A 15,291-nucleotide genomic window follows, 5' to 3' on the forward strand; every position below is an offset into this window, starting at 1 on the left:
TTCTTCTGAAGTGTCAGGGAGGAGGAGGAGGGTGCACTCAGTCAGTGCCTCTTGTTAACTCGCAATCATTCAGCACTTCATTCATTCGTTCTATATTTAAAACTAGTATTACTGTCAAGTACTACGCATTTAACAAAAAAAGGCTCCTGCTCTCATTGTCATGAAAACCCAAGTACAATTAAAGTGGGAAAGAATACAAATGCAAATATGTAAAAAAAAAAAAAAAATCTGGGAACATCTCAAAAGCTTTGCTTAATTAAAGATGAATATGATTCAAAGTTAGATAAAGAAAAATACTTTAAAGTGATCTTACTTGCATTCCCCCGGGACGGAGCATCCTCCGTGCAACAGGTTACAGCCTTGCTTGCATATCGCTGAGGAGAGAGAGAGAGAGAGAGAGAGAGAGAGAGAGAGAGAGATTACATTTCTCCCCATACAATGACTTCTCACCCTCATAAAAGACAGAGCGAGCGAATGCAGCAGAGAGGAGAGGTTACGAGGTGGTGGAGGTGGTGGGGGGGGGTGCAAGAGGAGGAGAAGCGTGTTTGTTTGCTATAACTAACAAGTGTAACAAGACGTGAGAATTGATGGCCCCCCGTGTGACAGCAGGGGGGGGGGCTGGGGGAGTGGGACAACTTTATGGCCAGCGTGTACAACATGACCCACCCCTCCTAAAAACAACCCAGCCTCTCTGCACTCTGCTCCTCCGCTCACCCCCAGCTCCTCTAAGGTCACCCACAATGATTTATGAAAGGCCTCCTCCCCCATCCCACCCACAACCCTGCACTCACTGGCTGTCCCTGTGACAGACAGACAGACAGACAGACAGACCTTTCATTTAAGCCATTTGAAGTCCCCGATTTAACTAATTGTATCGTGTTCTAGGAGGGATTTGAAAATATCAAGTGAACTCAATGGCTAAATGTTCAGGACAACAATAATGGAACGTAGCAGGGGGCAAAATTAAATGGTAGATATTCAACATCGTTAATTTAAGTCAATAAGCATCCTTCTCCGCGTAGAGTGAGGTTAGAACGTAATGAACTAACAAATAAGGTCCGCTTTAGTAGAGTCAATTAATTCAATGACATTCAGTCACAGTCCATCACTACACTGTCCACTTAACACATTTTCCCTGAGATCAGATTCTAAAAATGTCTTCTACATCCTGACAGTTTTCTGAAAAAGCTATGTTTCTATGTCAGTCGTTTTTCAAAAAACAGCAGATCTACAAGCTCATAGCGTGCCACTCGGTGGCGCGCTATGAGCTTGTAGATCTGCTGTTTTTCCAATAGCTAAAAGCATAACACGATGCCAACACCAAAAAGGGATTCAAAACTAGCGTACCTGTAGTGCAGTCGTGGCCCATCCACCCCTCCAGACACACCCGGTTCCCAGACTGCTCACAGCGGTAGTGCCCAAAGTAGTCGTCCCGCGGCACACACAGCTTGTTGCACTTGTTCCCGTAGTAGTTCTGGTTGCAGCGCACGCGTATGCGGTAGATGAGCCGCGCCACCGGCCCGTCGTGGGGGATGGTCTGCCAGTGGTCTCCGGGGTTGATCATACCCGTGTGGACGCTGCGCTCGATCAACAGCTCCCCGTCGGCTGGAAGGAGAAGTACAAGACTATTACTGTTAATATCTGCCCAATGTATTACAAGACTATTACTGTTAATATCTGCCCAATGTATTACAAGACTATTACTGTTAATATCTGCCCAATGTATTACAAGACTATTACTGTTAATATCTGCCCAATGTACCATCATCATTTATTTAACTCACGACCATGATCACATGGTTTGGAGCACAGATTTAAAAAAGTATACAATCGAAAGTATACAATACATTACAGATTACACGATACACATAGACATATCGGAAAGGCTTTCCCTATTTGTACAGTGGAAGAACATTTTTCAGAAAAGCACCCAATTTATAGATTACCTTTTGTTTTTCAGATTTTAGTAATGCAATTAATTTAAACATAGAAGGGTGGGTAAAAAAAGACATTGGCAGGTACGTATTACTGAGATTCGCAGAACACAAATAACTTCGAACGCTATTCAGGAAAAAGCTGGTATACATTTTAATCTCTAACCACTGAACAAATAGAGAGTATGCACATGCATAGAGTGAATGCAAGTGAAAGTGAAAGCAAATTCAGTGTCAAATCGAGTGGCAAAGTGACAATGTTGTTCAAACATCGTTAAATGCAATCAGAGAGGACTTTTCTGTTCGGATGTACAGTATGGGCTGTCAAGGCTAGAAAGTATTGTTTTGCCACTTAAGTTAGGTGTTACCGCATAACTTCCGGGTATGAAGATGAATGATGTCACGCGCATATTACCCTACTATAGTATACCCACCAACCAACCTCTAAAACACACACAAAAGCCCAAGTCTGAGAACGCTGTCCAACAAAAAGACCACCATGAATCCAAACTGAGGGGGATGAGGAGATGAGATAAACGTTGAGGCCTTCCAGGCAGCAGACCGGGCCACGGGCCCATAGTGTTTACCGTGGTCCCTTTCAGATCAGGCCACGGGCCCATAGTGTTTACCGTGGTACCTTTGCAACCCTTCCCCGACTAAACTAAATGATGCTGCACTGCATCAAGCCAAACACCCAATGGCCCTTTAAAACCCATACCGACCTGAGATCAGATTCTAAAAATGTCTTCTACACAATGACAGTTGTTCTTTGATTTTTCTAACATAGCAGACCTACAAGCTCGTAGCGCGCCACGCTATGAGCTTGTAGTTCTGCTATTTTTCAATAGCTAAAGCATAGCATAATGCCAACACCAAAACGGGTTCCCGCCCAAAATGGGTTAACATTAAAAATCACACCCGTGTGAAGTGAGGGGCGCTCTTATCATTATACACCATCATACATCATGGCATGAACAACTGAATTCATGCGATTGGTTCAGCCGATTTGCTCGACTACATACCACCTACATTTCCCCTTCGTCGTCAATGCCATTTATTTTAATGCTCGTGTTGCCACAAATTAAGTCATATTTGGCAGACATTCATTTCAGACGTGTGTGGACAAAAAGCTGTATATAGGAGGGGCTAGCGCCCCTCAGAAACCAGACGTGTGTGAAGTGAGGGGCTCTCACTGTGGCTGCCTGCCACGTGACATCACGGGGAGGCATGCGGACAATGTGGGCCATGCTGTGGTCCAACGACAGGCTGCCCCTTTTTATTATACCAAAAATCATTCCTTGTGGCTTCTTTTATTCAGCTACCGGTTTAATTTCCCATCACCAGGATGTGGTACATGACAATCATTTCTGTACATTTTAGTTGCATAATCTACTTAATACAATATATAGTTTTTTAATTAAAATAAGTCGGGGGGGGGGGGGGGAACTGGGCAGTAAAAACAGCAGCTGTTTTCTTATCGGCCTTGGCAGACACTGGTCGTGCTGTCATCAAGCACCTAATTGAAGGCGTGTGCAGCCATGGATGGATATCCGATACCGTGTGGTTATAAAAGTAGGCTTCATAACCGCGGTGCATTTCGGACAAGGAGAACCCTGTAAGCATTATTAAGCCCCTCCTAATGTCCAGCTTCGAGGGTTTGTGTAAAACGCAAAACATTTAATGCCATGATCGACAATGTATGCAACACAAACATTGAAGACAAAAGTGATGACGCAAATTTGAGATTGGCCAGCATGAGATGATGTATGATGACGCCCCTCACTTCACACGGGTGTGATTTTAATGTAATACACATTTTGAGGAGCGCTAGCTCCTCCTATGTCCAGCTTTGAGGGTTTGTGTAAACATAAACATTGTCCCGACATAAACATTGAATGGCCAGTTTTGACGATGAAGGCGACACTGACACACACACACACACACACACACACACACACACACAGGAATCTAGCAGCTCCATATTAGCATTTTGACAGGAAATGAGCTGCCATGGGTTTACATCCATTACATTGAAATTTGAAAACCTATTTACATCACTCAAGAAAAGGAAGAGATTGCAAAAGAGAGCAAGGACATACAATAGATTCAAGGACATCATCAAAATGTACATAATATGCTGCTGGTATATACACAATATACCAAGATTATATATGCACTTTTCTGCTACTGTACCTACTGGGGAAACAAAATGCCACTGCTGTAGCAGTGATGCAAACTATAGCCTGCAAAGCCCTGCATCCTTAAAGGGACACTTCACCCTTTTTGCAAAAAAATATATGTTAATGACGTTTAGAAGCTTTAGATCACTTTCCTGGGGGTATTTATGTGTGTAATATGTGGTTTTAGATATTTTAGATTGTAGCAGTGAGCCTGTTGTGTCTGATGTCATGGACACTGGGCTCACTTCCTTCCTGGACTACATGTTGTCTCAGTAAGACAGCTCTCCCCCCTATCCACAAGGAGGAGCAGTGCACCAAATAATTATGGGAATTGTAGTCCAGGAAGGTAGTGAGACCAGTGTCCATGACATCAGAGACAACAGGCTCACTGCTACAATCTAAAATATCTAAAACCACATATTACACACATAAATACCCCCAGGAAAGTGATCTAAAGCTTCTAAACGTCATTAACATATATTTTTTTGCAAAAAGGGTGAAGTGTCCCTTTAAGACTCACTCAAAATGAGAAAGGACACAATCATGTCACCCTGCGGGGGTGGTCCTGGGATACAATACTGTAACTGTACTCCCAACATCATTGAAGTAGGTCTCATAAAATGTCCCTGGGACTCATCTAAAAAGACCACCCCTGGGTACCCGAGACCCATTACACTGAAAACCTATTTACAGTACATCACTGCTGTAAATACAAATTTCATGCGGATTCTACCTGCCGTGCTTTCACCCGAGGTGGTTTTCATTAACCATGTGAACCATGCGCTTCTTTTACCTTTCCCGTTGGCACAAACTGGTCTATTGAACTGCACTTTAAGAACACTGTACCTTTTTTTAATGTGACGCTAGTGTTGGTATTGCTAGGGTTCATGTGGTTTATTATGGCAGCGGTGGCCGAACGGATTGCGGAGTCATGGTCTTGATACCGGAAGGTCGGCAGTTCGAATCAGCGGTCCGACACGTTAAAAATGACCACCGCCGAAGTGCCCTTTTGGACAAGGCATTGAACCACCCCTACCATGAAATGTTCTATGAAATAAGCAGGGCCTGGCTCTAAACAAGTATCTGATGCTTAGTCCAGTTACCCTGGGTAAACAACAGTACCTTTCCTTTCCTTTGTTAAGCCTCTCTGTGTGTGTCTTGGTTTCTATGGGGCAGGACACACGCAGGTAGCTACCGTCTACTAGCCTCACTCACACACACACATTAGAAATTCAGGTTCTCCCGGTGGGGCTAACGGTCAACGCCAGCCTCCACAAAGAAAGCAATCTTTATCACAGTGGGATCAGAGCCGTCAAACAATCTCTGTGGAAATGGGGGGCCCTGCGATTTCCTTTTGCCCTGCCGCTTTTGGGTCTGCAATGCGCCGTGCGCGCGCCCCAACACACACACACACACACACACACACATACACACACACACACACACACACACACACACGCACACACACAAGCGTATACCACGCACCTTCCTCTAGCCGAGCTACCGACACAATGTCAGACAGAATTAAGCAACAATAACAGAAATAACTCCCGGCAGTTTCCAGATAGAGAACAATGGGCTCCGGGCCCGAGGCGGGCCCTGCTGCCGTGGTGTCTAAACACGGAGTCCGGGCCGTACAGTCCTCCCCACTTCCTGCTCGATAAACACAAGGCAAACAGCCGGCTGGTTTTCCTGAGGACGCTGGGGGGGGCCATACTGGATGACATGACGCTGGGGGGGCCATACTGGAGGACATGACGCTGGGGGGGCCATACTGGAGGACATGGGGGGCCATACTGACGCTGGGGGGCCATACTGGAGGACATGACGCTGGGGGGGCCATACTGGAGGACATGACGCTGGGGGGGCCATACTGGAGGACATGACGCTGGGGGGGCCATACTGGAGGACATGACGCTGGGGGGGCCATACTGGAGGACATGGGGGGGCCATACTGGAGGACATGGGGGGGCCATACTGGAGGACATGACGCTGGGGGGGCCATACTGGAGGACATGGGGGGGCCATACTGGAGGACATGACGCTGGGGGGGCCATACTGGAGGACATGGGGGGGCCATACTGGAGGACATGACGCTGGGGGGGCCATACTGGAGGACATGGGGGGGCCATACTGGAGGACATGACGCTGGGGGGGCCATACTGGAGGACATGGGGGGGCCATACTGGAGGACATGACGCTGGGGGGGAGGGAATTGCACTGAAACACTAATAACTGCTTGTGAATGCTGAGACACTGATTAAACTGGCATTTGTTTATCCAAACCTCGGGAGGTAACAATTAAACACAGCTCTGCCTTTGGAGATAAAAACCTTTTAAGTCATGTCCTAAATAAATACCACCCAGAGCACCAGTCTAAACGTTCCAAATCCAAGAGTGTTCATTTAATTTAACTTCCGAGGGTGTACAAATGGGAGCGTTTGTACACTTAAATTAAGTGTACAAACGCTAAATTAACACTCACTAAACACACAGGACTTTACGGCGTAGTGATGAGCGAGGGGGTTAACCTTCCAGCCCTGTGTCAAGCCTTGTTTCACTGTCTGCCAACAACGCTGACAACTGTTTCAGACTGGGATTGTTTGAATAGCTGCTCTCCATCCCCACGCTAACATAATAGTCACAGTTGTTGTCACTTAATGATGTAACGCTTTGAGCAGATTTGCTAATTAATGACGGACTACTCGATTCACACAGTGGTAACGTGTTGTGTCAAGAACACATTTATTTGCATAACACTTTTCTATAAAACCCATTTACACGCAAATGAGAACATTTAATTAGCAGAGAACATTCTATTAGTAAAATAACATTAACGTAATATTATCAGTGTATTAGCAGCACAGGCCAGTGTTCTCAACCTGGAAGTCGCGACCCTTCAGGGTTTTTTTGTGTGCTACCGAATAGCTGGAAAATGGAAATTAAGAGTTTACGTTACACATTATGTAATGCATAAACTTTCCTTAATGATTATATCTGGTTTCATTATTCATGTTATATTTTCTCTATCATCAGTGGTGTCATGGTGATATGGTTAATTTAACTCGTCACGTGCGCGCATGTGCACATCGCGGCATGCACACAGAACAGCTGCAAAGCCGCTAAGCCCATTGTTAAATAGTGTATGAGAGTTTTAGACACACAAACAAAAACACAAAAGTATAGACTTAAAAATAGTCAAGCATCTTTACTGCACACTATAGTGAAACTAAAAAGTAAGCTTTGGACGAATGAATCTCTTCTTTGATGGAGGAGGAGGCATTCTTCTTGTGTTGCAGAACACCACACAGCAGCAGCTAGTCTACCGGAGCTATAGCCTACCTACTGCTTACCGTATACTATAGGCTACGTGCGCTCAGGTATAAGCAGTTTCAAGTGTTCCTCATTAAACAAACCTGTTAGCACACATCTCAGACAAAACCTTTATGACTTCGATGCCAGTTCCTCTGACCTATGACCACTATGGCCTTTTGGGTGAACCATGTCAACCCAAGGGAACTCTGCTAGCGGATCAAGTGAGCCAGGAGGAGAAGGTCTTGAGTCTTGAGGTGTAGTCTTACAACGTAACTGCAGGGTGCAGGTTATTGACGATATGCAGTCATTAGAAACGTATTAGTTTCTTTCTTAGGTTCATGGTATTAGAGATTTGCACAGCAGCAGCAGTCTTACTTAAGAGAAACGGACGCGTTTCGGTACGTCTGCCTTCCCTCAGCATTTGAAAACCCTTTCAACCTATCGACCCGGGTCCCTGAGGTCTATACCTGGTCCCCCTCTCTATTCTACAAACTCATAATCACTGAATGCTTTCCACAAACTCCTATAAACACAGACAGAGAGAGAGAGAGAGAGAGAGACTGACCCTCTTCTAGACGGCTAGCATCCTACAGAGCTACGGCGTAAAAGGCCTCGTGGTATGAAGCTTCATTTTGTCAACACTTGATTGATGGCCCTGAGGGCATATGGGACCCCAAAGGGAAGCACGCACAAAGTTGACGGGTACAGAAAGAAGGTAGGCTGTCCGCACACCGACGTTCTTAACTTCTTACGTTTATTTAAGGATAGAAGGACTCAACGTTTCGACCCTTTGCCAGGTCTTCAACTACTGAACTTGAGAGCGGTGTGCGGTCATCCTACCCTACACCACCAGAGTGCCATGAATTTCCTAACCGTCAGTCATACTAGGGTCGTCAGCTTAAACTACGACCTGACAGGAGACACTCGCAATGTCAAACATGTTCCCATGTCATCCTCCTACGGGAGTTGAAAGGAGTCTTTGTTTGACACGATTATGTCCCTTGAACCCGTGACATCGAGGCTGAGGTCAGCTGATGGTTGTGACATAATTCCAGTCGTCTTCTCTCGTCTTTGAACAAGGTGCAACGCTGAGAGTAAACCTGCCCGAGCTTCAAAGTATCTCCAACGTCCTTGTGAAATCTGGTTAAAAAATATATCAGACTTTTCCCTATTCTCACAATATCGCTATGGTGGAAAAAGTACCTGCTGAATACATACACTTAATACCGTAATTGCAATTACACGCGGGACGTGACAAACAATATCAAACAAATGAAAAAGGACAATTGACGGACTGGTTAAATAAATGCAGACGCCGCTAGGCTAGAGGGTAGATGGAGGCTACAGAGTGTGATGTCATGTCTAGCGCACTTCCATTGTCCATATGAGTGGACGGTGGAAGTGCTTTTGATGTTATGGACAAAACAGGACATGACAAGCTCATGTAAACAAGCAGTGAGTTTGCATTTACGAAGGACTACTTGTGTCCTTCCCGTGTTAAGTACGGACGGACACACACACACACACACACACACACACACACACACACACACACACACACACACACACACACACACACACACACACACACACACACACACACGACAGTCATCAACCGTGCCACAATATCCACAGATCAAACTGAAATGCACACATTGGGAGGTTGATACAGCATTTATCCTACATTCCACAACCAGGCCTCTCTTCCTCACAGACTAGGTGTTTGCTCTGACCGGAAGAAAGCGTTTCTACAGGAGTCTGCCCAGGGGACACGGCCATGGGAAAACAGGACACAGCTGGTGAGCGTCGACAGTCCCAGACAGCACTATAGTGGCTCAGAATTACGTCCATTATCATATAAGGAGTCTTGGGGTTCATCCTATTTAGACCTGCCAAACGATTTAAAAAAAAATCTTCTAATAATGTCTATGTTTCTATATGTCAGTGGTGCTCAACCTTTTTCACGTCAAGGACCCCCAGAATTATCTGTATTTGGCAAATATCTTGTTCCAGGGACCACTCCAGAAGCAAAGATTTGAGTTAAAAATGTTCGCTCTGAAAGAATATATATTCTAAATATATTCAAAAATAGCAGATCTAGGTGGCGCGCTAAGAGCTTGTAGATCTGCTATTTTTCAATAGCTAAAGTATAACATGATGCTTAAGTTAAAACAACCAAAAGGGGTTCCCACACAGAATGGGCTGTATCATTTATCAAATCATGCCTTGGAATCCCGTTCGGCAATAATTGTCTAATTTGCATTTCATACAGTCTGCAGTGTTTCCCCAAACAGAACCAATACTAACAGTAATGATAAATAACAATAGTACAACTATCACCTAAGTTTCACAAAATGGATACAGTGACTAATGCCTCATTTACCAGACATTACTACGACCAACATTAACAACTGGCAAAACAAAACGTATGTGAATCTTTATGCAGTTGAACTCAAAGTGTTCTTGTACTCACTGTTGCGTGTGGAGTTGTCCCAGTCCCAGGCCTCTACCATCAGTGTGTACGCCCTCTGGAGAGAGACAGAGAGAAGGGGAAGAATCAGTCAGGTGTACAGTACGTCGCACGCACAACGATACATGTAATAATAATAATAATAATATCTCAAACTTATATAGCGCTTACATTACTACGACCAACATTAACAACTGGCAAAACAAAACGTATGTGAATCTTTATGCAGTTGAACTCAAAGTGTTCTTGTACTCACTGTTGCGTGTGGAGTTGTCCCAGTCCCAGGCCTCTACCATCAGTGTGTACGCCCTCTGGAGAGAGACAGAGAGAAGGGGAAGAATCAGTCAGGTGTACAGTACGTCGCACGCACAACGATACATGTAATAATAATAATAATAATATCTCAAACTTATATAGCGCTTTTCTGAGTACCCAAAGACGCTTTACATGGGGGGGCTTTACAGAGGTAACAACAAATTAAAAACAACTTTAATAGAAAAATAAATAAAATAACACTAAAAGCTAAAGAACATTAAAAGACAGTGAAAAGGGTTAGCTATAGGGGAAGGCAATTTTTAAGAGGTGGGTTTTGAGGGTGGATTTGAAGGTTTGAAGGGTATAGGGGCATCTCTGAGTGCCTTAGGGAGGGCATTCCACAGGGTTGGGGCAGCAAAGGCGAAAGCTCTGCCCCCCCCCACGTACGGAGTTTGGTTTTGGGGACGTCGAGGAGGATGTACATTACACAAAACCAAATGCAGAAGAGAACTGATCCTATGGTTATACCACTGCATATAACCAGGGGTTTCCATAATATTCCATAGCAAGGAAACCCCCAAATAAATATAGGCGATCCAATCTCAGCCGGTGCCATGATGTCATTTATGCGTTATGTCATTATTCCCGACGTCCCATTGGTCCGACAGGCCCCATTACTAACCCTAACCCGAAGCCACGTGGTCAGACTAATTATGAGCAAATGTCTCTTTAAGGACCTCCCAAAGTGCCAACGCCTCTGGCTCTTTCTATGGCTTGTAGGAGAAAACTTTCGCAGACCTAGAAAACAGGCGTATGCACAGGTACTGTAGATACTGTAGGCCAGTGGGACATCAATGAAAGCAATAGAATACACCTGCACACTGTTATCTGCTCGGTACGCGAGTATTTTCTTATTTAATGAAGCAACGTTTCGGTCCCTCCGGAACCTTCCTCAGGCTTTCTATGGTTTAAAATAAGAAAAGGCAAAATCATTTTACTCTTATTTCACTTTGTGCTGTGGCAAGCACCTTGCATAAGAACAGGGTTGTTCACCAACTCTGCACCTTTCCTTTCTAGGGTGAAATCCTCCAGGACCTTCCATCTACCCTCTTGACCTACAGTCACTCTTCCAAGTCAAACAGCAAAGCAGTGGATTTCCCTAATTTCCTTTAGGGAAAAAAAAAGTCACTTCACCACTAAGCACACAGCCACCTCACACAGCTACAGCCAATATCAGTAATCACTGACGTATGTCAGATGGAAGAGGGGGATTCTTTTTATACACCTTCACTGGTGGGTGGATTCATTCATGTTGGGATATTTGTGCAACACAAATAAGACATGGACAGGAAAGGACGAAGAGGAAGGAAGTGAGAAATGGTCAAAAAAGGAAGGAAGGACAGAAGGTTTAGAGGAGACAAAGTTGGCCTTTGATAGTTTCCTCAAGCAACTGTGTTATGTCTGCTGACCACCGTGTCACTGGTGGTCATTGACATACAGCTTTATCTGGATTAGTTAAATGCTAAATGGTGCATTTATATAGCACTTTTATCCAAAGCACTTTAGGTGCAGTGCATTACATTCACACACATACACCGATGGCAGCGGAAAGTAACCATGCAAGGAACCAACCTGCACATCGGGAGCAATTAGGGGTTCAGCGTCTTGCTCAAGGACACTTCGACACTGACTCTGGGGGGAGCCCACAGGGTTCGAACTGGGAGCCACATGCTTTTCCCTAAATTTCCCATCCGGTGGTTCTACTGGCCACACCCTCTACTGCCCCAGTTAATTCAACACATTAACCCATTCTGACCTGAGATCAGATTCTAAAAATGTCTTTTACATCCTGACAGTTTTCTGAAAAAGCTATGTTTCTATGTCAGTCGTTCTTCGATAAAAAAAATAATAGCAGACCTACAAGCTCGTAGCGCGCCACTCGGTGGCGCGCTATGAGCTTGTAGATCTGCTATTTTTCAATAGCTAAAGCATAACATGATGCTAACAAAATGGGTTATTAATAATAATAATAATAATAACACTTAATATGACCTACTGCTGCGTTGCCATAGGGTGAAACAATTAGCCCAATTCAATAATCTCCTTATTGATCGACTGCTCAAATAGTGTATTACCTTAACAGTACTGTCAATTCATGGCCCAAGTAATGGCATAGACGAATCAAATGGAATGATAAATATCCATCCATAGTCAATTTACGGAGTTAGTTGCAGCCCTAATCGAGTGCATGGAGTCAAAGTTGCACGATTGTTTTGTTTTATAATATTTCTGATGTACCGAATACCGATGCATTGTAATTATTGTGGAATCAAACCTATAGCTGCATGCGTACGTTGGATGTACAGGGTCAAAGTCGTATGGTCATCACATACTGTACACTGGTGGTTGATGGTTTTGCCACACAGATTTCTTTAAAACAAAACCGTCTAAAAACAACCCATCTTGATGACCAGCCATGGCATGAGCGAAGTATTTCTAATCCCATATTAGTTAAAGAGCAACTTTATCCTATTAAAATTCATTGTGAGGATGGAATGTAAAAATGGCAAAACGCGGGTTTATATGTCCATTAATTCAGCGTTTGTCGGTCAAATGCACATCACCAGCTGCGTTGATTCATTGAAGGATCAGTAATCAAAAAGAGAATTCAATGCCTTTTCCAGTGGGGCTCCCCTTCTTTTGTCCATGTTTTGCGATGACGCAACAAAATTTAGTAAGTAGTGTGCAGCGCACATCTGACACCAGTTTGACCACACACACACACACACACACACACACACACAGCTGAGGCTTGCCGACCAAGCTAACCAGAGGCGCAGGGGTAATCTAGCTGGCCTGCTGCTGGGCAACCAGCTGACCTAAATAGCACTCATTACGTCATCAGTGTTTCAGTGGCAGCCACGCTGTGACTGCATATGACCTCTAATGTGGTGTCATTGATATGACATTGACCAACAGGGCCGCTTGTAGGACAAGCTTAAGACCAACGAGTGTTTTGGGACATGGATAGCGTTTGACAGCAGGGGAGGGAGAGAATCTCCGGTTGCAGCACGGGAGACATCAATAATAATAACACCAATGCAATATATAAATAGTAATACATTGGTTGTGTTGTTGATCTGGGCGTCCAGCGAGCTAGCTAGGTTGGGTGGCCGGCCGGCCGGCCACTGCTGGGCTGCGGGATTAAGTGGGCTTGTCTGGCAGCGGGTGGTGGTGGAGGGAGGGAGGGAGGGAGGGAGGGCAGGCAGGCGGGCGGGCGGGCTGGGGTGTTGTTGTAGAAGAGCAGGTTAGAGCAGAGAAGAAGAGGAGAAAAGGGTAGTGAGTGACCGTGTTCCATTTCAGGGAAGCCAACGAGGAGAAAAAGTGATGGTTGAACTTGAGACTGGGAAGAAAAAGGAGGAGAAGTGAGGAAGGAGGTGCTAGATCTGCATAGGAATCAAGTCAACAGAGCTACAAACAAACAGCCTCTGGGCTTCATTCGTCGTGACACCAGGTCCGCGTGGCCGTCCATTCCTTGCTGCTGCCGCCACTGTGACGCCACAGTGAGAACCTGCATTCCGCCCACTCGGCCCGTCACAGACGCACGACAGATGCAGCATCACCCGAGATGGATTATTTAACATGAACATGCGGATCATCCAACGACGTGCATCGCGGCTTCTGACCTTTCCACCCCTCCCCTCCCCTCCCTCCCCTCCTCGTCGTAGGGCGGGCACCCCCGTCTGATGGGCGTGGGCGGGTGGGTGTGTGTGTGTACGTTTGGGTGTGTGTGGGTGTGTGTGTACGTTTCCGTGTGGTCACACGTGAAAGAAGCCAGTGGTGTGCGCGTGCACACGCACGCACGGGAGCACGCACAGCACTGGCTTGACATGATGAAACGATTATTTGCCATCTTGGTGTCGGCCAGCTTTTTTTTATTTCTGTGACATAATGAGCATGTTACGCATGAGTGCAATGACGAATCTTCTGCACCTAAATCTGTGTGTGTGTGTGTGTGTGTGTGTGTGTGTGTGTGTGTGTGTGTGTGTGTGTGTCTGATAGAGCGCAACAGATATATGGGTTTGGCAAATATTAGCCATTGTTTGACAGTATCAGAAATGTATGCAGTGAGTGGTGTGTCCCGATTTCTTTTAACCACTTTGAAAAGGATGACCCGTTTTGGACATAATTATGATAATAGGGAAATAGACCAACTATTTCAAAACAAATAGGAATAAAAATTATAATTTTAATTGTACAAAATACCTACAGAAACACGGGTAGTCTAGGACTGTAAGATCTGGCTCTATACTACTAGTGTCTGATGGGTTTGACTGAGGCCACAGGGACAGTCTGGTTTCCCACAGACCAGCACAGTCTGTGATTAGCTGGATTAAGTGACAGCTGCCCAAATGACTGGAGCTAGATGGATGGATAAATGGGGGGAGGGGGGAAGAGAAGAGGCTACCAAACAAAGACCCTTGTCCCCAACACCATAACATACCCCCTGCCCCCCCCCCACCCCACCCCAACCCCACCCCCCCTTCATTCAATAAAGCAGTGGCAGTGCAGAGGGTTGAGTTAGTCTGAGTACGCATGCAGGCATATACATGATGTGCACTATATCCACACCGCTTCAGGCTAGACCAGCTACATAGCCAGTTCATGTCTACAGTACATGCTACAGCAATTCATTTACAATTCTAGACATTCAGCAGACTATACAGTTAAAGAAAGGACATTCAAACACCATCAAATTAATCCAACACGACCACCACGCCATGCATTGATGGAATGCAATCAAAACTAGTGACCCACAGGGTCCTCGGGGAGGGGGGGGGGGGGATGTACCCTGTCAGAGTCAAACCTCCCAAACTCTGGCAAGCCCTTCCCCGAATGGATTACAGGATTTAGCCGAAGAAATCCCTGCCAAGCCGCGACGAGGGGACCGGCTATAGCTCCGTGTTTACATATCACAACATGTGACTTTGCGTAATTGCATACGTGTGCCCGTTTTGTGATGTAATCACTTTGGTTGGTTTGGTTGGCGATCAGAATTTAACCCCATTTTGGGCGGGAACCCCTTTTGGTGGTGTTAGCATTATGTTATGCTTTAGCTATTGAAAAATAGCAGATC

The 15,291-nt window shown here is 45.3% G+C and overlaps 2 protein-coding genes across 5 annotated transcripts in view; both read right to left on the reverse strand.

Annotated features, from left to right (window-relative positions):
- LOC308334301 (estrogen receptor beta-like) overlaps positions 1-15,291 on the reverse strand; it is a 272,603-nt gene that overhangs the window by 80,732 nt on the left and 176,580 nt on the right. The gene's annotated exons all lie outside the window — the stretch shown is intronic.
- Positions 1-15,291, reverse strand: part of jag2b (jagged canonical Notch ligand 2b) — a 78,050-nt gene that overhangs the window by 38,581 nt on the left and 24,178 nt on the right. For 2 of the 4 annotated variants that reach the window (XM_080791204.1, XM_080791202.1), the window contains exons 3-5: positions 9,903-9,957; positions 1,348-1,605; positions 314-374 (exon numbers count right to left, since the gene is read on the reverse strand). In XM_080791204.1, the coding sequence (XP_080647330.1) occupies positions 314-374; positions 1,348-1,605; positions 9,903-9,957 (374 nt within the window). Of the gene's footprint in view, positions 1-313; positions 375-1,347; positions 1,606-9,902; positions 9,958-10,155; positions 10,211-15,291 lie in introns of all 4 variants that reach the window. The other 2 variants (XM_080791205.1, XM_080791203.1) reach the window with 1 other exon arrangement.

Source organism: Protomyctophum bolini (assembly GCF_963924005.1).
Source record: "Protomyctophum bolini genome assembly, chromosome: 19".
Classification (NCBI taxonomy): Eukaryota; Metazoa; Chordata; class Actinopteri; order Myctophiformes; family Myctophidae; genus Protomyctophum; species Protomyctophum bolini.